This window comes from Taudactylus pleione, unplaced genomic scaffold (assembly GCF_031769625.1).
Source record: "Taudactylus pleione unplaced genomic scaffold, aTauple2 ptg000330l, whole genome shotgun sequence".
In the NCBI taxonomy this organism is placed as follows: domain Eukaryota; kingdom Metazoa; phylum Chordata; class Amphibia; order Anura; family Myobatrachidae; genus Taudactylus; species Taudactylus pleione.
The window spans coordinates 2,359,483-2,387,130 of NW_028284731.1; the positions used below are offsets into that span (position 1 = coordinate 2,359,483).

At 42.6% G+C, this 27,648-nt stretch overlaps 1 protein-coding gene across 1 annotated transcript in view; it reads right to left on the reverse strand.

Annotated features, from left to right (window-relative positions):
* Positions 1–11,781, reverse strand: part of MED13L (mediator complex subunit 13L) — a 284,295-nt gene extending 272,514 nt beyond the window's left edge. Inside the window, exon 1 of the mRNA XM_088443487.1 lies at positions 10,977–11,781. Coding sequence (XP_088299613.1) covers positions 10,977–11,048 — 72 coding nt within the window. The 5' untranslated portion in view covers positions 11,049–11,781. The remainder of the gene's footprint in view (positions 1–10,976) is intronic.
* Between the last annotated feature and the right edge of the window lie 15,867 nt (positions 11,782–27,648).

A 27,648-nucleotide genomic window follows, 5' to 3' on the forward strand; every position in this document is an offset into this window, starting at 1 on the left:
TCTATGGCTTCGTCCTCTCCTATTGTAAAGTGGTACCCATGGCATATCTATGTTACTGATAGTAGAGGTGCTCCCTCTACGAGATTTAGCCCTCTAAGCCCATCAAACCCCTTGTAATCTAAACGAACCTCCCTCGGGAGATTCTGATGTCTAGTCTGTCCATTTGCTATATTTTGTACTGTAATAACTGTTGGATTTTTATGGATGTCCTGTTCATACCTTATATTTTTTGTTATTGTTTTTTCTTTTGCCCCCTATACCCGTCTCTCTTTTTCTGTACCCCAATTTTTTCTGTTTTATTCTCAATAAAAATTTATTGATGGAAAAAAAAAAATGGAAAACAAATGTAATGCCACGTATCCACTTACAGATAGTGGAACGACAGTACGATTACAACATCGTAATCGTACAGTCGTTCCTCTTCGCCTGTAGTGCCTACACTGAATGATATGTCGTTCGGTGCAGGCACCCTTCCTCATCCCTGAACATGGCCTATCTGTCGTTATCGGCAGATTGACCGGCATGTTCCGGAACGACCAGCGGGAGCGCACATTGCTGTTAGTTTCCAACATTAAACTGCCCGATTTATGAGCGATTGAACGATTACGATGTCCACAATTGCGCGCTCCTGCGGGTCATTTGCAATATCAGAAGATTGTGTACGATGCCATGCTGCACATCAAACCTGACGATGACGCTAGCGACCGCGGACACCCGCATATTAAGCATACACTGTGCGATGTAGACAATTTGTTGTTACAAAATGCCAAGTAGGTCAGACATTGCTCCAGTGTGTACCTAGCGTAAGAATAACAGGTAAGAAATAGAGATTATGGTGAATAACAAGTTAATAATGAAACTAAACAAAATCTACAAAAAGACTTCATAGCATCATAAACACTAGTTAAAATCATATTATTTATACTAATCCCATAACATTACAAAACGCAAATGGAACATACAAACATATAGGAGCAAAAGATTTGTAATGACAAGTATTCTTAAAAATAAAATAAAAACATCAAGGGGACTTCAGACATTTCTGATAGTCTGAAAGAAGATATGATTAAGTAACCAGCCACAAAACTATGAATGATGTATAAAATGTCCTTGTATTAGTGACCAATACAATACTAGACTTAAGCCTGGTACACACTGATAAACGCTCTGACCCGACAGAGCGATTACCCAATCAGTGTGCACCCATACACACTCAGCAATGTGGGGGGAATGCAATTGTTTTTTCGCACTCGATCTCCCATTGCGTGCATGAGTAACTTGGCGCCCATGACTTAATGCACGTCTCACCCAAATGCACCAGGTTTAGACATGTAAAGTGGCTGAACCAGTCTATTCTTTTTTTTGTGTGTTTTCTTCAAAGTTTCACATGGCGTGGACATGAGGAAAACTTGGCTCATTACTCAAATACAAGTGGCCTGATGGAAAAAAAAAAAAAAAAAATGCTAAGTCAGCAATATTTCCGCAAGCTACATAAATATATAGGTGGGAAGAGAGATGGGGAAATATGTATTTCAATGTCTGGCAACTAATGCTCAGTGATCTTCAATAGAATGAAAGGAGAGGGAACAGGTACTGCTAAAACAGTTAAAGGAAAAACAAAATAATTAATTCTGCTAATGTAGAAGAAAGCATCATTTGTCATCGACCCTGTTCACAATTGTGATAGTGCCCTATGTTTTATGCCCATGCTGGAAATGTAGATAATTAATTTCAGCACGATGCTAAATAGTCCCGGGAAGGAGTTCCTGGAGCTATTTAATGGACCGAGCTGTTAAGTTCGACTAGAACACCTTAAGTCGGAGAATGACTGCTCCCGCACATTAAACTGGGTGTTTTGTCGCCGTAACCAGCATACTTCAACTAAAGTGCTGGCCGCGAGTGCCAAGTCAGAAAACAGCATTGCAGCCGGAACTTAAGTCGGATTTTTGCTCGCATCTCAGGAGGGTGTTACCAGAAATACTGTTGTCTGACTTAACAGTCAATTGAATAGCTCTGGGTACTCCTTCCCCCAGCTATTCAGCATCGCACTGAATTGAATCACCCCCAAGCTAGTAAACTCATGTGATTTCAAACTATCCATGCAGCTCTAGTGGTTGTTACAATATTTTCTTTTGTGGTGGGGGCAAGGGAAGGACATGAAAAATTTAGAAGGTGCACTGTTAAAAAAAAGATGGGAAACCTTGGGGAAAATGGAGCATTGTTCAGTGAAAATCTTTACAATGTTCATTATAAATGTCCAGGATATTAGATATTAATATGGATTTGGTGGACTAAAGTGGCACATTTCTGTTTTTTGTTTTTTTTTGCTGTGAGTGGGCAAATTACTGATACATTTAAAAAAATAAGCTACCAAATCAGATAAAATTGCAGTTGCATTAACATTGTCAAGACCTAATTTGGTGTCCCCGGATTTAGGATTTTCACAGAAATTATTAAATGCTGTTTGCTTACCAATAGGAAGCTGACACCCCCACCCAAACTGAGCATGTACAGCACTAAAATACGTGCAAGTGTGCCTTATGTGTATTTGGGAATAGCTGGCTATCCATTGGCTGACAAGGAACAGTTTTGATTGTTCGGCCAAACCAAAATTAATAGTTCCAGTGACCAGCCATGACCTCCCAATCCATCATGCCACAAATTATAATCCACGCTGGAGGAGAGAGGTTAAGCCTGTGGTATAGGGTGGACAGTACTGTCAAGTGACAGACAGCTCTCGAGGCTTATTCCTAATGAGAGTTTCATCAGTCATTTTTCTTTTCTATCTGTGTACTGTATATGGTGTCAGTGTGCTAGGGTAAATGTCTTCTGTCTAGGTGAAAGGTCAGTGTTTGAATCTCAAATCTGTGGTGTTTAGTTCTTTATTTTAAGGTTTGCATGTTTTTAGAGTTTTTCATTATTTTTTGTGGTGGTCATCTGGAAGCATAGAAATCTGTCTGTATTTTTCATAAAGGCAGGTCTCATCACAGGCAGGTGGCTTGTTTTGGCTTTTCGGTTAGACCTTCCTTTTTAAGAGAGGTTAATGCTGACACCACAGAGATGCCACAAGCCACTCACAGGCTCTGTGATTTAGTACAGTACACATGTTCACCAGTGCTGCTGATTCAGGAAGCATGTGATACGACCGGTCCCCTGTGGCTTCTGTAACAGTTTGGCCTTTGCCGTTCAGATTGTTCTACTATTCACCACATAAAGAATAGAAAACATTCAGCTTCCTTTTGCCTTTTTGAATATTTTTTCTTTCACTTGGTAAATGTGTATTTTTGTAATAGATCTTTTCCATATTCACAGTCATTGTTTACATATTGTTCAAAGAATAAATGATTCTGTGCTGACTGTAAACACTAAAAAAATAATTCCCCATTATGTTAAGGTCATGAGGATTGCATAAATATATGAAAATAAAGTGGTTTAATACAACCTTTTAGATAATGCATGCTTTTTTTTATTTGATCTATCACAATTTCTACTGGAAACATGTTTGCAGGGTGGTTAGTATTGCTGTTTCGCAGTACTGATGATAGGAGTTAAATTCCAAGCAGGGTAGAGTCTGTGGTATCCTTGTGTGTTGTGTTTGCATGGAATTCCTCCCAGAGTTGAACATATTACTTAAGCTGCATACACACGTAAAGATTTTCTGTCCAACCATCCAACTAGTTGATTTGTTGGAATGAAAATCTGGAATGTATGGGAGTAAAGGCCCCCATACATCAGCAATTGATTGTGTATAAAAATCTTTCGGTTTTTCAATCGATTGTGGCAATTCTGCAATCGATTGAAAAAGGGAAAGATTTTTATACACAATAGATTGCAAATTGCACGATTGCTGCAATCAATTGCTGATGTATGGGGGCCTTAACTGATGATCAGAAATTTGCTCCAAAATGGCAGAAAACAGATGAAAATGGCCTTCAGACAAGTTTGTTAAATGTTTGATCTAAACAATTTGTTCAAACAACAGTTTTTGGCCATTTTCCGGCGTTTGGGAGCAAATTGCTGATTGTCATTTGCTTTCATACCTTACCACTTTCATTCCAACCAATCAACTAGTTGGATGGTTGGACAGAAAATATTTACGTGTGTATGCAGATTTACATCTGGATCAATTGGTCCTGGTGTGTGTGCACCTATGATTGCAAAATAGATTGGTTCCTGCACCAGTGGAGTGTACAATGTGCCTGAATAAGAATGTCTATGTACATACTGCAATTGGGAATATGTTGGTGTTAGATAATATGATGATATATATTCCCATTGCAGAAGCATTGACAGTGCCATTACTGTAGAGCCAAGGTTCTTATGCAACCTGAGACCAGACAGAGCTTGATTATAGATCAGCAATTTGTTTTATGACTACTTTTAATTAGAATTTTGTGCATAGTGGGGCGGATGCAGAGTTGAACATTTGCCTATTTGCATAGTGTATCTTGTGAGAATACACATTGCTCATGCTCATAAAATGAGTGCACGCAACTACAGGAATACACACTGATGAATTCTTATAAATCAGGTGATGAAAATTGATATATCCATTTGTTACAAGTCAAACAAAGGGGGGAAATCAATTCAGTGCACTGTTGATTGTGCCAGTAGGGAGCACCCTGAGCTATTCAATTCAGCGTGCTGTTTAGTCCAACATTTAGAAGTTAAGTCAGAGAATACCGGTTTCCGGAACTTAACCTGGGTGTTTAGTCGCGAGAACCGGCATTCTCCAACTAAAGTGTTGGCCGCAAGGCTGTTAGCAGAAAATTGCCTAGCAGCTGTCACTTTAGTCGGATTACACCTCACACCCTCAGGAGAGTGCGAGAAGAAATCATTATTCGGTCTTAACAGCGTGAATTGAATAGCTCTGGGAGCTCCCTCCCGGCGCAATCAACAGCACACAGAATAGAATTTCCCCTAAATTTAGAAAAAAAAAACATAGCAAAAATGTAGCTAATGTGGTGACTCCCTGACTTATAGATTTGTAAAGCTGTGGACGATGTAAAAAAAGTAATCATTTGGCACATCAAATGCCTGCAGATATGCACCGAAAGCATCAAAGTATTATTTTAACAATGCACCCTAAAGTAAATATGCAAAACATGTTCTGCAGACTCCTATTGCAAAACCTCTCACTACAATGTAAGCAGCAAGAAAGGGGTTAAAAGAATAAGAGTTTAAATATTAATGACATGCAATTACCCACTCATAGCAGTGGTTGCTATAGCAGGAGAGAATGTATGACACACTTTGGCAGCTCATTCTGATTACAATATGATCACAAGTTGTGTGTCGGCATCAGCATGTGAATATTTTCTGTAGTGAATGCAGCACGGAAATGTACAGTTAGCATGCACACAAATAAAACAGATACATCAATTACATTACTATTATTTATTACTATGAAAAGGTTGTATTAATAGCTCTATAAAGATCTGATTGTACAGAAATCCAATGCAGACAATATGCTACATATAAGAAAGGAAGACCAGTGTGTATTTATGTATGAAGATCATCTTAAAACACAGACAGCCAGGATGTTTGGTGAGTCAGTAAAGGCTGAGAACTCAGACACAAACACACACAGACAGGAGGCACTGCAACAAGGTGTCACACAGACAGCTTGAATTGACAATTCTTAAGCATCAGTGAAACATGGCAACAAAGACCGAATTTGCTAATGAGAAAAGCTAGAAATGAGGCAACATAACAGTCGTACTCTAACATCAATGCAGCATATCAGTAAAACATTGAGTCAAGACAATTGTAAAAAATAATTCTATATTCCATCTACACATCAAAAACGTATTAGTGATGCAACATCACGAAGATATTTATTTAGAAAAATAAATTTAAAAAAATATAAAAATCGGACATTACTTAACATATATTAAAATATATATATTTTTTTTTAAAAAGCAATAGATCATGTCTGCAATGACATGCACAAATCTCACTATTTCTAAAAGCATCGGTCACAACACTAATGCTTATGTTAATTGGAAATAAATATCTAGGAGAGTGGATTCAATTCAGTGTGATATTCAGCTGCACACTACTCAGAACATCACTAATTTTCCTGCGCACCTCTATGTCGGGATGCAGTCAGGAAGCAGACAGTCGAAATGCCAACCGCCGGCTTCCCGACTGTCAAATCCCGGCAAGGTACTAATGACAGACGTCGAAATCCTGATGTCTGTCATTAGACCTACGCCGGCAGCCTGACGCCCGGCATACGGAACAAAGGTAAGCCGGGTGCCGACAGCTGCGGGGGGGGGGGGTTAGGTTTTAGGGCTCCAGGGGAGACTTAGGGTTAGGCACCCCCGGGAGAGTTAGGTTAGGGGAAGGGGGGAGTTAGGGTTAGACAACCCCCCCCGAGAGACTTAGGTTTAGGTAGCGGGCATGGGGGGGGTTAGTGTTAGGCACTAGAGAGGGAGGTTAAAGAATGGTTAGTAATTATTTACCTTTGGAGCTGTCAGGATCTTCACTGCTGACGGTCTTCCGGCATTGGGATTTGAACAATCATACCGCTCCCTCTGTGTCACAGGCCACAAAGTGCCTTCTCCTAACTGTTCCAGAGGCATTTTGCAGCCATGGAGCCAAATTTAATTTCTCCACTTATATGAAAGCAAAGGCAAATAAACAACACAAACACTGTCTATACGAAAGCACACTGAACTGCAGAATATTTTGGGATATTATTAGAACTCAATCCTATTAGGCACGAGTAAGAGCGGCCATATGTCCCACTTACGATACCTCCTGATTCGTTAATCTTTATAGCACATAAAAAATCTGCGTGTCTGGGGCGTGATCAGGTCGAGTCGTGGTGCCATTGCCAGAGTTTCTACGCCGTTGCAATATCAACTCGCCGCCTTTGCTCCTAATCTCAATTACAATAGGGGTGATTCAATTGTTTGTGCCAGCTGCTGTTACTAATGGGCGCTCGAAAAAATCAATTCAATTGTTGCTCTGTTCGGGCGCGAATAACAGCAGGAGCAGGCATCTCTGCTCGCATCCCCCTGAGGTGGGAAGCAAAAATGTGTGATAAGTCCATGGTTTGGGCACGCTAACCAGGACTTAAGGCAGTTTAGCCTTTTACGTGGCTAAACCCAGTCTATTTGGGTGTGACATGCTCGATAAAAGCATGGGCGCCCATAACAACTGAATATTGCCGCCCGATATCACGTCACTTTCGTCGGGAGATCGGGTGCAATGAATCGCCCCAAATATGTTTTAGCTGTTGTCTATCCACAAGATAATAAACAAACACAGTTTTTGACATCCCGTGTCTTCATTTTTTTAGGATACATAACCTATTTAAATAACTATTTTATGTTTAAAAAGACAATATCAAAATCAAAGAAGAATAAAAAGACAACAGGGAAAACTCATATCAAGTAAACCAAAACATAGAACAAATTCTGATGGCACCTAACCTTTGTGTTCTTCTTCCAGCACATGATGCACATCTTGCCTAAAATTCTTAAAAATCTTGTTAGGTTTCAGATTTTACTAACTGGTTCCTGAAATCTACATTATTTGGTCCACTGCTGATATAGCAATTTACGTGCATTTCTAGATACAGACAATTTTATAATAAGGGCCCCCCCATACACGGCACGATTTTTTACACAATATGGACATTTTTCGATGGATCGTAGCGACCAATTGTATAAAAAGTGGTGTTTTCACACACGATTTCAATGCGTGTCCCCGGCGTCGTGTATCGTTATCGTAGATCAAATGGTTTTGCAGAAAGATTTAGACAGATCGTGAACGATGTGACACATCGTTCGCACTTTTGCTGATGTACGATGTCCCTGGCTACCCCCCTCCTACATTGGAGGAGGGGATGCATTGTGTGGATATTTGCAACATACGATATATCAAACGATTTTCTATCGTTTAAGATACATCTAATCGTTCCTTTACACAAATCGTACAGAATGTCAAGGGAAGAATTTTCAAGGGAAATCGTATGCAAGATCGAATCTTATACAAATCGCACCGTGTATGGGGGCCTTAAGGGGTATATTTACTACAGAGTGTTTTTAGAAATTGAGATGTTGCCCATAGCAACCAAACAGATTCTACTTAACATTTAACTGGTACCTTCTAGAAGATAATAGCTACAATCTAATTGGTTGCTATGGCCAACATCTCCACTTCTAAAAAATCTCACTTTAGTAAATATGCTCCTAATTGTTAATTAGCCACACTAACAATTGATTGTGACAATTTGCCGATCCCCAGATGTCGAGGTCGGCGCATCTGTGAAATCTAATATGTGGGATTTCACTGATTTGCCGATCACGATCAAACATGATTGTGATTAGCAAATCAAGGACTTTTAACATGTGGATTTTCACTGATCTGCCGGCAGATCGGCGGTCATCATCAATGGCCAACGGTCGGCATTTCTGATACGGTCAGGGTATCGGGCAATCTGCCGGTAGATGTATAGGTCCCTTTTATTTGCTTATGATCAGAATGGCAAACAACTAATTATAACACTTATATTAAAAAAAGGAAATTAAATGCAAAGGATACATTGGGCTCGATTCAATTGACCGCGAATTAAATAGTGCCGGGAGGGAAATCTCGGAGTTATTAAATTCTGCGCGCAGTTAGGTCGGGGAATGCCCATTCTCCTGCCCCTCGCGCCTTAAACAGGGTGTTTAGTCGCAAGAACGGGCATTCTCTGACTAAATGTCCCGGCGCAATGCTGTTTTCCCGGCACTAAGGGCAGAAAACAGCATCGTGCCTGTACTTTTGTCGGATTTCTGCTCACACTCCTGGAGGGGTGCAAGAAGAAATCCTTAACAGGCCACTGAATTGAATAGCTCTGGGACCTCCCTCCCGTCGCTATTTAATTCGAGGTCAATTGAATCGAGACCCTTGTTATAAGTAACAATGTCTGCAACTAGGTTCCAAGGGCGCAATTCAATTATTTTATCGCGCCCGATCTCCCATTCAAAGTGACGATCAAAGGGCGATAGTCAATTGACACAGATTATCGCGCCGATCACGCCCAAAGATGTCAGGTTTAGCCACGTAAAATTACTTAACCCAACCAAAGTGCTGGGCGCGATAGCAACAAGTGCCGTTTGGGTGTCCAAACGGGGCACTTTTTGCGCATTTCAGCTCGCCACTTCCAGGGTGTGCAAGCTGACATTCCGGCAACGGCAGCTGTTCGCGCCAGACAGGAGAAACAATTGAATAGCTCTGTCAGGCACGAGGCGGAGGGGTGGGGGGGTTCACGGCTGCCAGTGAAAACAATTGAATTACGTCCAAAATGTCATGGAAGTTTCTGCAAGGCATTTTATTTTTTGTAAGTGATATCTCTCAATTCCATAAACAGGATAAGCCATATACCCCCCAAACATATGGTATCTTTATTTTGAAATGCTACTGAAAACATATGAGAAAAGCAAATACATTTACATGCATTTATTACTAGCCTTTAGAAATATATTGGAGCTCTCCAAAGACAATTTACAGTAGTCATCATTGATAAAACACAAAAAAAAAAACTAAGAAACTGCAATCCCAAAATCAGAACACTGCCTTGCATTAGTTACAGTTTCAGACCATTTCGAGTGTTTGACTAGGGTCAGAAACACCAGTAGAACACAGAAGGTATGAGCTCTAAACTAAAGTAGTTCAGGTAAAACAAGACAACAGTAATTTAGAAAAACTCATAAATTTGAGCAAATCATTCCATAACATAGTGGAAATAAAAACAAAAGTGACAATGCCCTAGGAAAACATTTTTGGAGATTGACAACATGAACCGTGAAACATCAGAGTGACAGTGTGTAAGGCATGAACAAGGACAATCACAAAAAAAAAAAAACACTTGCTTGGCCATGTGTGCTCAGGAATGCAGCAGCAAAAGATGTCAACACAGGTATTCATCAAAGGGGATTCTTGTGACAACACAGATCTAAAACTACAGTATATTCTGACCCAAATTTATGCTTAAGTCGCTCACAATTCTCCAGGTAATGTAGAGAAACACACATTAGCTAAGAAAGCAATGTGTGACTGCCAAATACACAAAGACATGAGTTCACATGAGTTTCCCCATGTACATTACAGTGTTGATAATACCAGTAAGATATGACAAACCTCTAGGGGCAAAATGTGCACATGGCATTGTCAAGGAAAATACTCTACAAGGAAATAGTTAGCCATACACTCGAATGAAGAGAAACCTAAAAACTGACATACAATCAGCAGAATGAAAACAAAGCGACAGGGCAAAAAAAAATATTATATATATATATATATATATATATATATATATATGTGTTACCTGCTGCAGATAAATAGTTTAAACCTGGCCCATGCCAGCTGTGTCAGCAACATAAAGGGGGATATTGTGAGTCTGTCAAATAAGATTTAGACAGCTATAAAAACAAATAGTGAGGATCAACAGTCATATGAAAGCAGAAGGATACCACTAATTAATCACAGGTACCTTTTAGAATTCCAAGGATAAGGGCAGCAGAACAGCGACTCCTGAGACACTACAGATAAGGACTCTTTGCAGCACAGGGGCAGTCCACCAGGTACATGACATACACCCGCCCCCCAACGTGCATGATAAACACATTATTACCAGTGTGCAGGAAGCAGAGTGACAGTCCCCACAGAACATGACCCATAGACTGGGATATATGAATGGAGAGATGTTACATGACAGATCCCCTGTGCCATCTCACACTATAGGCAGTAGCCCCCCGGGCACCCAACACATACAATATAGGCCGTAATCCCCGGGCACCCAACACATACACTATAGGCAGTAATCCCCGGGCACCCAACAACACATACACACCACGGATAGTGGCCCCCGCAGTCAAGCAAACTATAGGCAGGAGCTATAATCTGGGGCCCCCAGGAACAGCACGCTATATAGGCAGCAATAGCCCCGGGTAGAGCGCACACACCACACGTATCATTACCAGGGAGAAGAGGTTAGAGTGACAATCCTCCAGGCTCGCCCCGTTGGCTGCCCAGTTCGTCGCAGCAGTCATGATCCTCCGGGTGCCTGGCTGCCAGAGCTGGGCATGTCTGAGACCTGAAACTCGGTATCCGATGCGGAAGGGGCAGCCCAGGCCAATGCTTCGTGCAGGTGCGGATCACTTGTGCCGGCTAGATGTGACCATGTCCTGGGCAGGGCCGGAGGAGAAGGCGGCGGCGGGGGGACAACAGCTCGGATACCCGGGACCGTCCTGATAATCCGGCGCGGAGAAATGAGTCACCCGTGTGGGGGAGGGGCGGCTGAGGCTGGGGGAGAGGGGAGGAAGAGGAGGAGACGGCCTCCCCCTGCCTGTCAGGGAATGTAATGCCAGCACGGTGCCAGGAGAACTACAGCGGGCTCCGCGGAGCAGCCAGGGGCCCCGGTGCTGCTCTCACCCCAGGTCCAGCCCACTGTCTCCGTGCACGGCGTCCGCGCCGCAGCCGCTCCGGGTGGTCACACAGGGGGAGCGCTCGTCGCTGTCAGCGCAGGCGGGAGACACACAGCAGCCGGGGCTCGGGGGAGACCGCCCAGTGTCACAGTGGGAGGCCTCGGGGGCCTAGTCTGCCAGCGTCCTCCCTCCGTGCCGCCGGATCCGGGCCTAGCGCTGGGACCTGTGCTCGGCCTGTGTCCCCGGGGGACTCGCTGTGCCGCTTGGCTCCCGGACTCTCCCGCCGCCCGTCTCTCCCTCACCACACACTGACCGGAGCTTCGCCTCTCTGACAGCAGCAATGGCGTCCGGCCGCGACAACACGGACGGCGATTGGCAGGCGGCGCTCACGTGACGTGCTGGGAAGGGGGAGCCCGGGCTCCGGAGGTGTCTCGCGCCTGTGTGTCGCCCGCAGGGGGCGCTGTGTGCATGGGAATCCTCACAGTCCGGAGCTATGAATAATGTTATTGTCAGCGCGGCTATTGTTGGAGAATCATTAATATTATTAATGGCTTAATTACGGTTGGGAGTAAAGGGATAAGCGATGCTATTGAACGTGTCCGTAACACCCCTCACGTCCTATTGTACGCTATACTCGTCTTCTGTCAGCTTCCGTGCCTATTTATTATTACATGTACAGTGCTTCACAATGGCAGCGTATGCAACAATGCGTGAGATGGGAAAATGTTCCGTTCAAAAGCATACAGTGGGAAGAGGTCTCCGACTTGAAGGCTACATTCCAGTTGAAAGCATCAGACGCGTGTTATTCATTATAATACATTCTCCTAAGGAACACTGCAGTGATGACATCGGAACTCGCCAACTTAAACATATAATAGTAGCTTATATAATAACATTACTTTCTATATGGAAATTAGATCTGGCCTGGTTACTGTTTAAATTACATGACACAAACACATTTTTTCTCTTTTAGTATTGGAGATAAGATTTATTTTTTTGAACACAAGTAACAAGGCAAGTGTATTGCAGTCAATTATATTATAATTATATGTAATGAGTTATAATTAGACATGTCTAAATTAGACACGTTTTTTATTATGAATATCAATATTATAAATATAATTAAGCTCCTGGCATATGTAGTAATATACCTGTCAACATTAAACATTTGCAGAGACGTTTTGCTAGTGGAGAAGTGCGTTAATAGTTTGTGTAGCATTTGTAGTGCAATCATTTTTATTAGAAGATTGGTACACCCCCTGGCTTGATATGCCGAAATAGATCATAAGAATTGCGTTCAACATAAAATAACAAGGATACTGTGGGCCTGATTCTGAGTTGTACACTAATGGCGCCGCTGCTGTTTCGAATGTATACACTGCTGCAATGCAAAAATATCCGAATGTTGCAGCTGCCGGTGTATTGAGACGCCCACCTGCGGCTTTGTAAATCCAAACATCTGCATAGAAAGATGCATAGCATCAGTCGCAGATCATTCGATGTTGGTAGTCCTGAGTAACTCTATGGTCGCGCAGAATGGCCACCTGTACTGAGATGCGGAGCCATATATTGTGCATACGGGATTGCAGATGCAGGCAGCGACATGCCCTGAAAACGCTCACAACACATTTGCGTTTCTGGAGGCACACCCCGTAACCTACCCCAAACGGCCCTTAACTGTCAGTTACTCCGAGTAAAGAGTGGCTGCTTGTGCCTACGGTAATGGACTTTTACGCATGTGCAGATAGCCGATATTCACTCAACTGCGAAAACATAGGCATAGTGTACAACTCTGAATCATGCCATGTGAGAACATAAGTATTTACCAAGTGAATCATCAAATGCACAGCTGAATTGAAGAATTATTTTCTTTTTCTACTCTTAAAGCCGCTATTGGTTAATTTTGACCTTTAGCAGCTACCAAACAATAAATATGTTATACAAATGGGATACGGTCAATATCCCGACACATGGGATGCCAGTGCTTAGAATACCGGGAATCCAGAAACCTGTCAGAATGTTGGTGCCGGCGCCCCGACCGCCGATATCCTGAAGGTAAGTTGCGGAGTTAGGGGGAGGGTTAGGTTTAGGCACTAAGGGGGGGAGAGTTAGGTTTATGGTGCAGGGAGGGGGACGTTAGGTTTTGGCACGTGGGAGGGAGAAGGTTACCGACCTACCGACAGGTGTCTGTATCCTAACCCTGTCAGGATTTTGTCCGCCAGGATCCCAAGCGCTGGCATCCTGTACCCAAACAATACAAACAGTGGAAAAATAAGTGAAAAATATGGAGTAGTTACTCCCAGGTACATCCAATATATTTGTTCCATTCAGATAAGCAACAAGTATGTGGCGGATTTAGCTGCAAACATTTGGTGTCATTCAGTAATAGGAACTAATCCAGTAAAATGGTGCAAGCAAGGTGGATGCGAAGCAGTAAGCCGGCTATGCACAGCAGGGAGGAGCTGGACTGGAGAGGCGCTGCCACCTTCTACATTTGCAAGACACCCACTGCATTTTTGCTACCAGCGGGTGCCCGGCAGCTCCTTCCCTGCAGCCGGAGCTCACTCCTGAGCATCCCCTTTCCTCTCCCCCAAGTACAGAGATATCCAGGTAGACAGACCCTCAGGTAACATTTACTCACAAATTACATTCAGAACACAGGGCAGAGTTACCAAGAATAATGCTGATACCTAAGTCACATCAAGCATACCAAGCAGGCGAAGTGACACTGTGCTCATATTGATTAGTTTGTATATATGGGTAATGCAGAGTATAAGAAGGCATAGAGGAGGGTTGCAGTTTATATTCCAGTTGTCAGGATGTCGCCACTCAGAATGCCAGCGCCGGAATCCCCACACCAGTCAGAATTCCGGCGCCAGCATCCCGATGGTAAGTTTGGGGTTAGGTGGAGGGTTAGACTGCGAGGGGGAGTGGTTAAGGTTAGGCTGTGGGGAGGGAGGGTTAGGATACTTACCGACAGGTATCTGTATCCTAACCCAGTCCGGTTGCCGGCGTCAGGATTCTGACCACCGGGATCCTGAGCACCGGCATCCCGTACCTAACCCTAGAGCGGTTCTACCAGTCTCCACCCATAATAGAAGCAGTGGTCTGTGCGAGACTCTTCCTGCTTACACAGATGGAAATACAGGAGTTACAGGTACTACTGCACAGACATTGCACCAAATTACTAACACCCCTGTAGTTATTCACTGTGAGTTATACAGATACTCAGAGCACAGGGGAGAGAAGATACACTACTGGAGATTATAGTCAGGAGCCTCATCGTCCACAGTACTGGAGAGCATAGTCACCCATAGCTCAGGGGAGAGGGATATATTGTTGGAGATTACAGTGAGGGGCCTCATCCTCAACAGTAATAGGGAGTGTAGTCACCGAGAGCAAGGCGGAGTATTATGTGTAAGGGGCACTGCTACTGTGGCCATTATGCATATAAGGGGTACTACTGTGGCCATTCTGTATATAAGGGGCGCTGTCACTGTGGCATGTGTATAAGGGGCACCACCACTGTTGTGCATTATGTGTATAAGGGGCACTACTGTGTCGCGTAACTTGAATATAGGATGCTACTATGTGGTGTAATGTGAAACGGGCACTAAGTGCGGTGTAATGTTAATAAGATTCCGCTACTGTGTTGTATAATATGAATTCGGGATACTATTGTGTGACCACACCCCTTGTAAGACCACGACCCTTTTCTAGCGCGCTGTCCCTTTATAAAAAATGGGAGCCAGGGTGCAAATTTATGGTTTGCAAGGCGGCGCCAAACACCCTAGCACCGGCCCTTGGTGCAAGGCAAATGCAATTGAAGTGCGCACAACTTGTGTACGCTTAGTTTTGTAGCATGCACAGAGAGAATACTCGAAAGACACCTTCAATAAATGGATGTATGTTTAACTCTGCATCGGCCTCTTAGTGTGTTTGTAATGCCTGAACTACAGTAATCCTTGTAAAAAGCATTAAAGCTGAATAAATGTGAATGATGAGCCTTAAGTTTCACTGGACTAAGCAACAATATTATTGGCTATTAAGTTTGCTATATGCTGTCACATATAATCTATATGTGGAGTGCTAAACAGTTACAAACTCCAAATTCATTTATGTTTTGTGTATTATTGACCTAATACTGGTGGGATGCACAGAGGGCAGTCTTATTATTTGTGTAACGTGGAAACTGTGACAATTACAAGCTGTCCATAAGTACAAAAGACCTCAATCAATTGCAAAGAAATGCAAATAAGGCACACAGTGCCAGACAGATAATCAATTACAGTGTATAACATTTACTCAGTGGTTTATTACTAGAATTACATGTATTGCATACTTATAGTTTATGGAAATATCTATAATTATGTTATAAAATAATTCAGAAAACAAGAATCCCATATTATGGGGGAGATGTATCACAGCATTGAGAGAGGTAAAGTACCAACCAATCAGCTCCTAACTGTCATTTTTCAAACAGCCTATAAAATTACAGCAGCAGTATAATTGGTACTTTTGACTCTCTCCACTTTATCTCTCTCCCAGCCAAGTGCATCTCCCCCAGAAGTATGTACTTGATAAATATCACTTCAAAGCTGATTGGTTGCTATGGCAACTTCTCCACTCTTTTCACTGCTTGATACATCAACCCCTAAAATCAGGGGATGAAAGAGCATCATAGGGTCCCATAGTAAAAATTGGGTAGAGGCTTGTCAATACTGCTAGCCTTACATGGTACCCCAATTTTCCTATCAAAAAAGCAGAGCAATGGGCTTTTCCTGAGAGTGGGTGGGCACATGCACTGACTCGGAGAGAGGTAGTAGGATGTCCTACCATTCAGCATTTTGGGAACAATTACTTAGGCCAGAGGTTCCCAAAGTCCACCATTACAGTCCACGTTTTAGGGATATCCAAGCTTGAGTCCAGATGGTTAAGTCAAATGGATTGAGGTACTAATTAAGTCACCTGTGCTCAAGCATGGATATCCCTAAAACGTGGACTGTAATGGCGGACTTTGGGAACCTCTAACTTAGGCTCTTCTTGAGCGGCTCATTCCTCTCAGTGTACCTAGTGACCCTCTAGTGTTCTTACTCTGTGGCTCCTGGTGTTCAAGGGGGTTGGGCACGCGATCCCTGCACACAAAATGCCGGCGGTCGGAATCTCAATGGTTGAAATACAGACGCCTGCAGGTAATTTAACCCTTCCCCTAACCCACCTTTCCCGCAGTCTAACCCTCCCCCTAGTGCCTAACCCTAAAATTTACCTTCGGGATCGCAGCCGCTGGATTGTTGAGCCAGGATTGTGACCTTTGTCAGGATTCTGGGTTTGTGAGCGCCGGCATTCAGTTCGCTGCTATGCCAACTACATCCCATTCAATGAGCAAGTCTATTGATGAAATCTGTGTGTTTGTAATGCGTCTAAATTGCTTATAGACAGAAACTGGAATTCCCCCCTTTCTACCACTTTCAATGTACTCATGATTATTATTATATTTTATGTAGAATACATCATAAATTCCTGCATCTCCATACAGAGCAAAGATATAAAACCAGGAATCACTCAAAAAATAATATGGCATATATCCTCAATGTAATGCAATACTTCTCTTCTGAATTATATCTTTCTTAAAGACCATCACATTTGGGAGCCATGGGGGTATATTCACTAAAGTATATACAAAAGTGGAGATGTTGCTCATAGCAAACAATTAGATTCTACTTATCATTTATCTAGTACCTTCTAGAAAATGATAGCTAGAATTTGGTTGCTATGGGCAACATTTCCACTTTTGTAAACCCACATTTTAGTAAATATACCCCATGGTCTCTATTTAATAATATCAGATGGCAGGATGACTGATGTCTCCTCCTCAGTCTCTATAATGCACTTCCTCCCATATTTACCCCTCCTTATTTCCCATCAACTTCCGTCCTTTATACACTAAAATAAATAAAAACAACTGCAAGAAAAAAATAGCTTTTCATACTTCTGTATTTTACCATGACATCTTGTTATATCAGTTATCTAGGGTCTTTATCCTATTATGTGTTGTTGCTGATCATTATATTGAGTTTTAAACTGAGTGCCCCAACAAGCAATATTGTCCTTTCCTGTTTTGAATTCTGTAATACCCATTGTAAGAGAATATTATGAAATACCTCAAGTTAGAACAGATAGGCTACCCTCTTGTGCTTCTCTCTACTTAGTTTCATCTACTTTTTACTCACCACTAGGGCACCTAACACTTGGTTGCTTATGCTCGGCTGCTTATGTGGGTGTAATGGTTGCTAATGTAGCTATGTATATTATCCATGTCCTTGTTCTGTATTGTATTGTATCGTTCTTAAGCTGGCCACACACTAGACCAATTTACATCCAACCAGCCAACTTGTTGATTGGTTGGAATGAAAATCTGGTAACGTATGGGAGTAAATGATGATCAGCAATTTGCTCCTAAATGCAAGAAAACAGATGAAAATGGACGTCAGACAAGTTTGTTAAATGTTTGATCTAAACTATTTGTTCAAACAACAGTTTTGGTCCATTTTCCAGCGTTTGGGAGCAAATTGCTGATTGTTATTTGCTTTTTTACCTTACAAGATTTTCATTCCAACCAATCAACTAGTTGGCTGGTTGGACAGATAATCTTTAGATGTGTGCCCAGCTTTAGTCACTGGTCACCTATTTGTTTATGTACTTTGTAAGGCGCTGCTGAACACTTGTGGTGCCATATACTGTAAATAAATTATAATAATAATAATTGGATTGTAAAGCTTCACATTTAAAATTATAATGCTGACACCGTTACAATGATTTAAATAACATTACAACTGTGTTAGCATTGTCCCGTTTATATCATGTCGTTCACATATTGACTGTTAACAGCATGAAGATCCACAAACTAACTTGTTCCCAATTGTAAAGTGCAACTAAATATGATGGTGCTATATAAGTATTGATAATAAAAAAAAAAAATACTACTACCCCTCAAGTTCAGGTATGGACCCAATGTGTACACACATACGATATAATATAAGTGAGCACTCATATAATAGTGAATTGCTCATCTGTATACAGGAGTTCTTCCTGAAAGAGGGCAGATGAAGTTCATGACACTAGGATAGTCCAATACACATTCCAGATGAGAAGGGGTTAAGAAGGTGCAGAGCTAGGTGACAGGCAAGTTTGCTGCACCGATATCTGTCAGAAAGGCTTAACAGTAGCAGGTACAATGTATTGGCACAGCTATGGGTACCAGGTACGCCCCCATCTATGGTAACTTATTCTTCACCAAATGGAAGGAGGATAATATTTGGTGTAATCCACTATGGGAATTGAACCTGGTATGCTGGCACCATTATGTTATCAGAACTAGATCTCAAAACCGGTTTCTTTCTCAATACCAACCTACTTAATATTAATTTCACTGTCAATAGCAGCAATGAAAAAATGTACTTTTTCAATCTGATAATTTATATATTCAATGTAACGATTTAAACAAAATTGACAGAAAACCTACAGACACGCTATATAGACAGAGAAAGTTAACATTTGAATAGATGACTCAACTCCTAATAATTTAATTCTAAGAATAAAAAGGAACTACAGCGATCAAAAGATGTACAGAACAGATGTAAACCATGAGTCTTAATTCTCCATCAAGAGGTTATGATAAAAGAAAAATTTGAGAGTCAAAAGAGATAGAGATCTCCTTTTTGCTTCCAAAACTAAACAAAATACTAATGAAGGTGCCTTCATCACCCAATGCAGTTCCCACCACTCAATAATGGAGAGGATTTTTAAACACCATTGGCATTTTTATAGAAGAATTTAATTTTATCTACCGTTTTAACTGAAAAACCAAGTTACCAGCAAAGAAACTAAAGCAACCGAATTCGAAATGAAAAGGAAATAGTATCCCATTGATTTTATCACTTGTCACACAACTAATGTCTGAGTAATCGAATGCAGTTGTGGCCTACAGTACGTAGGTCACACAACCAAGGTTCTTAAAAGAAGAATGGCTGAGCATTTGAGGAACATTAAAAAAGGACTAGTGACTCATTGCCTATCTGAACTCTTTAAGAAAGTCCATGGGTGTTCCACTAACCATATCAAAAACTTTATGGTGATAGAGAATGTAAAAATAACCTGGAAAGTTAGAAGAATCTCAGCACACTAAAAAAGGAATTTAAATTAATGTACAATCGCAAAACTATAATTCCAAGAGGATTTAATAAAGGCTTTGAATTTAATGGTTCTGATGAACCTCAGATACCTACACAGACTTATAAGTACCTCTCCGATACATTCTTTTACACTTCAAGGTTTTATAGGATTTTTTTAGGTTTCATACACTTTCACATGTTTAAAATGTATATGGGTTATTTTTTTAAAATGTGATGCATATTTTATAACATTTTAAACATAATATGTTTTCATATGATATTTATTTATTAATTTGCACTGTCATTATCCCAGTAAGATATTAATTATTTCCCTCTTCTCCTTCCATATCACAAAAATCTGAAAATAAAAGACTGTGAATTGATGAAAACAACTTCCATAATGCAAATCGCCATTAGTTTCTGATATCCTCAACTACCGGATGTTACCCAAACCACACTCCGGTAATCTGAGAAAAAAAGATCCTCACGCATTACGGCCATCTTTCAGCATTCATTATAGCTAGAAGTAGTGATCTGCATCTATTTCCGGTTACCATCCCACAGACATTGCCCCTTGCTACTAAAGACTTAGGACCTCATTCAGACCCGCTCGCTAGATGCGTTTGCTCGCACAGTGCATATGCAAATTTGGGAAGGCAGGCGATCGCACGGCAAGGCATTAGCCCACCCACTATGTCTTGGCGGGCGATCACTTTGTGTATGCAAATGCCCACTTGCGCATGTCATCTCCAGGAAATGTATGCAACCATCGGATACGATTGCAGCGCTTGTGGCTGACCATACCCTACAGTAAGCACTGCGAGCACTTCAGTGTAAAAACCATCAGGTGACGTGTACTATGACGCTGTCTCTCAATTATGCATGCTTCAAACGGCGTTGAGACGCTCAGGCACGCCTGTGTTCGCACTCACTCTGCTGGGCTGTCTATGTGCAGCGAGCGAATGCTTCCCGATCTATCGCACTGGTTCATGCACGCATACTGCGATGCGTACGCTTGCACACAATGCGGAAATCATCTGGTTATGAGCGAACGCATCCTAGTGAGTGGGTCTGAATCAGATCCTTAATCCAAACACTGCTACAAATACTAGGCATCACCACATACCAGAAAATGCGGCCAACTTCCGGTCCTTTGCTCACTGGACCATAATGGAAACCACCGATTTCAGCACGCACTGCCTTTATAATGAGCTACACCAGAGCTCAAAACACATCGGCGTAATGCTGCATCCAACAATGCACCCCATTTTAGCGGACATCTGAGAGTTAGACATACAGGATGTATCCAGAGCTGTACATAAAACAACACTGACTATGTAAACTTTTTTGTATGGGTCATACTGCTCTCTATATTTGACTTTGTTGCTCTATAAGAGCTAATATATTTTATTTTTTGCTCTATTTGAGCTTATGTTTGTTAAGACTTATTTCTTATCATTCATGCTTATTATTAACTACGCTCATTGCTACATACTGTCATTTTGTCCATTAAATTTCATATGTGATTATTCTGACATAATTTGTGTTATCTTTTTGCTCTATTTCAGCTAAAGTTTGTTTTATTGTGTTTTATGACTTGCACAAGCGCAATTATCCATTTTAATTTTTACCTAGGCAATGAGCTCTCAAATATATGATCTTTATTGTTATAAAGGTAATATACTTTTGTGGTATTTTTCTATTTATGCTTATATGCATGAACCCTCTGCTGTATTTCAAAGATAACCACAAAGGAAAGTATATTCTCCTTTATCATCTTTATTGTCTATTTTTATGATCCACTTCTCAGCGCCTAAGAGACTTTACCACCTCTTTAGTCACATTCTCTACAATTGTTTTATTACTATTTTCAACAACAGTTTGCTATTTTTAGTTTATGTTCTTACAACTATTGTTGTTGACCCATGTTATCTTTTTAATGGTTTGAAGGTTGCCACCTACTTTCCTATATTTAATCTAAACCTTGTGTGATTTATAATAGTGGAGTATAAAAGGTTAGAGGGGTTTGCGCAGAGGTTTTCTGAATCAAGCTCTTGTGGACGGAAAACCTGGCCAAGGCCATTACCCCTGAGGCCTGTACTGATTCAGGTGGAGGCACGGTCAGTATTTAAACTAATGCATTCCATACATCTACGTCCCAATACACCAATCCGATGAACAGTGGGTCTCATTCAGACCCGCTCGCGAGCGCAGGACGCTCGCAAGCGGGTCGATGGTACCCGCATGCGCAAGACCCAAATAACGACGGCCAAGCTGTCGTTATGGGTCTCGCACTAAAGGGGGCGTGCTGTCGATGGTGACTGACAGCACGCCCCCTTTAGTGGGCGTGCCGGAGGCGTGGTTGTCAGACGGAGGCGTTCCTATGGGAACGCCTGCCATCTGGGTCCGGCCCCACTGACATCACTAGTGATGTCAGTGGGAGTGATTTTGGCTCTGATAGAGCCAAAAATCACTCCTGGGCTTGCGGCAGCGAGACCCTACCGCAGGGTCTCGTCGCAAGCCAGATGGTCGCGACGGTCTTGACCATCGCGACCATCATCATGGACGCTCGCATAAGCTGTGGGTGGTCACCCACAGCTATGCGAGCGTTCAAGAGGCCGCTCCATTTTCAGGTAGGAGGGCCCTGATTCAGAGCGAGCGCTCTGGTCAGAGCGTCCGGCTCTGAATCAGGCCCAGTGATCAAAACCGCCGATCTGTGGAAAGCAATGTACACATTTGCAGTAGCAGTATAAGCGCACAACTCTGAATCAGGCCCTATATTCCCTACTACATATACACACGCAATTATATCTTGGAGATGGCAGGATATTTCTATTAAGGAGCCATCAAATTAGCACTTTGGCCTTCAATGAAAATATATATATATATATATATTTTTTTTTTTTTTTATATTATTATTATATTTTCTGGTTTCTTACGGCTTGATTCTGAGTCACACCTGAGTCACTCGGATGTGAATTAATCATATTGTACTATAAGTCTAATAGAGAGTCAGGCAATGTTCTCAATATAATAATGAACTTTGGCTTAGATTGATGAGACTATATGAATGTGGTTATATTATATAAGTTACCTAGATATGAAAATGTATAGTATATATGGACCCGCCCACACAAGCCTGTGATTGGCTAAAAAGGGTAGAAATATGGGACTTCCATTACTAATCTGTATACCTTGACAAAGACTGACAAAGTTGAAACGCGTTAGTGGAACACAGGGACTGCTACCATTGGGAACCTTGAAAGGTGATCCATCTTGAGCGTGGAGGTGTACCCGGAAATAACCCTTTCATGCCTTATATAAAGGTCCTATTTGGTACGCACCCATTTTTATTGGTGGAATTAATTTTAAGAATTTTATTTTGTGTGCAATAAATTACTTTTATGCTATGAGAAGCACAGTATTCTGATTTTTTGGAGGTTCTATGGTACAGGAACCATTGATCTGAGACATTTTCTTGGAGAGATCCACACCAGTTGGAAGTAATAAGAGGATTGGATCAAAACAAAAGGAACTGTAAGTTACATATGATGCATTGTGTTCTATATGCGATATCAGGATGCGGTTAACATTCCTACGATCAGAATGCCGCAATCCTGGCGCCGGAATTCCGATCACCAAAAGAACACTGGCGTCGGAATCCCGACATGACTGGGGATGCCAATGTTGGAATCCCAGCAGCCCGATTGTAAGGAGACCAGGGCAAGGTAAGTATCAGCTGGGGAGAGGGTTAGGTTTAGGCACCCCAGGGGGAACTTAGGGTTAGGCTGCGGAAGGGTCGAGGATAGGGCTAGGCTCCAGCCATGGGGGGTTAGGTTCAGGCACCACGGGGGGAGGTTAGGGTTAGGCACTTACCAGGAGAGTAAGGGTGCGGGATAGGGAGGGTTAGTATTAGGGTACAAACCCTGGAGGGTTTAGGGGGTAAATAGGACAGGGGAATAGTACTCACCGTTCCCGTCAGGATTCCAACCATCGGGATGCCGCTGTCACTGTACTAACAGCCTGCATCTCCTTCGGCGGTATTTCATACCGATTCTGTGATATCCTAACATGGGAGCGCTTTTTAAAAAAAATAAATGTATATTTATTGTAATCGTCAATTCCCACTTGAATGGTCGCTGTGATCTCTTCCGCTACATCTTAAAGTGTAGCTTGCTGGGCACCTATGCCTGACTCCGCAAGTTTCCATAGAAGTTATAAGCCAAAGTCTGTATTTTGTTACTAGCTGATGTACATGGTTTCACTCGGGTAGACCTTAGATATTTACTGTTTCCATTTTCATCTCACCACTCCAGTAACACATTAATCCTTCACCTCTATAGTAATGCATCCCCTTCCTCAATGCTATAGTAAGACATTAGCCTCCCTCACCTGTATACTAACACATTCCACTCCGTCACCTCTGTAGTAACACATTCCCCTCCCTCATGTATTGTAACACATTCCTCTCTCACTGCTGTTGTAACTTGTTTCCCTCTCTCACCTCTGTAGTAACACATTCCCTTCCCTCACTATTCAAATAAGGAAGCAACACCATCTGCCAGTGATGTTTGGCAGCAGTTGGGATAACAGTTGGTGTTTGAATATGAACAGTGCTGCAGCCACAATGAGTCAGCCAGGCAGGACATTGCTCAGTGGGAGGAAACATTTTAGCCCTTTTCACTCCCTTTGGAGATGAATTTTAAGAAATCCCTTAGTGGTAGTTACCTACATCATGGAAGGAACGAAGGAACATATTCCCCAATTTTCATATTTGTAGGTTTCGGCTGGGCTTTGATGAGTCAGGACATTTGATAATACAAGTGCGATACTCTGAAGTTAAGGTGGTGGGTTAATAAGGCATATGAGAAGGACACTGAGATCTTGAGAAGGGATGTAGTCAGGAAGCCGACGGTCTAAATGCCGACCGCCGGCATCACGACTGTCTAATCCCGGCAAGATACTAATGACAGGCATCGAAATCCCGACGCCTGTCATTAGACCTACGCCGGGAGCCCAACACCCAGCATACTGAACGAAGGTAAGCCGCGCGGCGGAGGGGAAAGTAAAGATTTTAGGGCTCCCGGGGGGACTTAGGCACCCCCCCGGAAGGGTTAGGTTTAGGCTAGGGGAAGGGGGGGTTAAGGTTAGGCACTCCCCCCCCCGGGAGACTTAGGTTTAGGCTGTGGGGAAGGGGGGGTTAGGTTTAGGCACTGAAAGGGGGGTTAGGCACTAGGGGGGAGGTTAGGCACACCGTAAGGAAGGATTAGGGTAGGGAATTAGGTTAGCAGTACTTACCTTAATTAGCTATCGGGATCTTCACCCCTACCGGGCCTCCATGCGGGCGGCGTATATACCTACTACACCCCTTGAGAAGGCTTGCATGTGTGTTTATATGGAGTGCACAGTAGAGATGGTGCCATTGTAGAGATGGCACTGCCTAAATTACCTTGCAATTCTAAGAAGCGGAGGGAACAATTGATAGATTCAGTAGAGGAATTACAGCTATGACTGGTGGTAGGAAAGGTGTGTGGTTATTGGAAGACAGTACTTTATCAGCCACAATAATAAAGCAATAATTGGCAACTGGCATCTCTGTAGCTACTGGCGGTCGGTGCGGAGTGTGTGAGGTGAAGACATGAAATATGAACCAGTCACTGTAGCAATATTAAAACAGTTTTCCAATGTCAATTGTACCATTTTATTGAGAATAAACCACCTTTCTCCATCTGCTTCCTCTGACTTTCTATGTGCGGATAGATTGTGTATGAAAGATAGCCACATTAAATAAAGAATATTTATTGCACTCAATCGCTCTGATGGTGATAAGCCGAAATTAGGCAAGAATTATTTTCCCTTGGCACATGGAAGCGATTATAGGGGAGATTTATTAACGGTTGGAGAGAAATAAAGTGAAGACAGATAAAGTACCAACCAATCACCTCCTAACTGTAATTTTTCAAACACAGCCTGTAAAATGAGTGCGACAGAGTGGGTCTCTCCCACATTATGAGGAAAAGGATAAGATCCTGTAGCCAGGGAGTAACCACGCCCTTTCCTCAATTAACACAAGCTAAGGTATAACAACCTGGTAAGTTTAGTCAGTGAAAATGTGAGGGAGAGGTTGCACCTTAAAGCAGCTCTCTCTATGCTGCACAATCTGAACCATGACTGCTGTGAAAACTCTGCTCATTTGAACTGCTGTCTCATGTAAGCTGATTTATTTTATTGTTCTTGAACTGTGGGCCTGATTCAGAGCCAGGCGCTCTGAACGAGCGCCCGCTCTGAATCAGGGCGTGTTTTTTTTTTCTGTCCGGCCTTTTGGACGCTCGCATAGCTGTGGGTTACCACCCACAGCTTATGCGAGCGTCCATGATGATGGTCGCGATGGTCAAGACCATCGCGACCATCGGGCTTGCGACGAGACCCTACGATAGGGTCTCGGTGACCGCTAGCCCTGGAGTGATTTTGGCTCTATCAGAGCCAAAATCACTCCCACTGACATCACTAGTGATGCCAGTTGGGCCGGACCCAGACGGTAGGCGTTCCCATGGGAACACCTCCGTCTGGCAGCCACGCCCCCGGCGCGCCCACCAAAGGGGGCGTGCTGTCACTCACCATCGACAGCACGCCCCCTTTGGTGCGAGACCCATAATGACGACTACCCCATCGTTATTCGGGTTTCGTGCATGCGCATGACGGAGCTCCCTCCGTCGTGCACATGCGCACTAGGGCACCATTGACCCGCTTGCGAGCGGGTCTGAATCAGGCCCTGTGTTTGCCTTATGGAAGAAGCCATTACACTGGCTATGCCTTTTCAACTCTGGAATAAACTGCTTATTTGTTTGCAACACCTCAGTCTCCCATTGGTCGTCTGAACTTACCCACTACATTGAGTTACGAGCTGATTCATTGGTACCTTATCTCTAATCTTTGAAAAGCCTCCTCCTAAGCACTGAAGATGCTCCATGTTCCCCCTCCCATATTAGCCTATCAGCACATGAACAAATGAACATGCAGAACATAAGCACTAATGTTCAAAAATTCAGTTAAATGTTGAATACATGCATAACAACACAAGCAGGATATAGCAGTAGAAAAAGAATATTTGGAAATAAAATAAAACTATGTAGTTCATAACATTCAAATATTTCCCAACATTGTTCCGATGCAAATCAGGAAAGGGTGCGTGTGCCAGTGTATCTTACATAAGTGGGTGTGGTCACTCCACACAAGATCTAGGAATCTTAGAAATCTTCGGCCAAATGTAATAGGATGAGAGTTAAGAAAATGTAAGAGTTTTCTCACACTTTTTAAACTCGGGCCGCTGTAATAGAGTCCGAGAACAAAGCAACAGCGCACTCTCATGTTTTTCAGGCTCAAAAAATTCTCACGATTTAAACTCTCATCCAGATGTTTCCCATTTTGAAGATAAAACTCGACCAATGTGAGAGTTTACTGCTAAACTCTCACCCTATTACATTTGGCCCTGTATGTCCATTATTTTGGGACCATTATATTGGCACTAATTGCTTCTCCAGGGCTGACCTGAGCGGACTATTCTTTCATTATAGCAGGAGGACGCCTAGAAACTATCCCAGGATGTTTGGCACTGTAACTGGTTGAGGAAGTGGAGGTACCCGTTTTTTTATCTATTTTTTTTATTTCTATTACACAGTACAGTATACAGTTCCACTTAAAGCAGCGTTTTCAACCACTGTGCCATGACTTGCTTTTGTGAAGGGGAGAATGGCAAGTAATGCCTCTGAATATGCACTTTCCATCCCTATTATGCATGGTGCATGGTGGCTGAGACAATGGCGTGACAAAGGGGGCATGATGGCTGAAGCAATGGAGTGACACAGGGGGCATGGTGGCTGAAGCTATGGAAAGCCACAGGGAGAATGGTGCCTGAGATAATGGAGAGATCAAGTTGAGGCTGCTGGAATGCTGTGGCTATGGAGACACAAGGAAGGGATCTGAGGCCATGAAGAGACAGATGAGGGGGAGCTGTGGGTGCTGGAGAGACACAGGATGGATGAAATGCTGTGTCT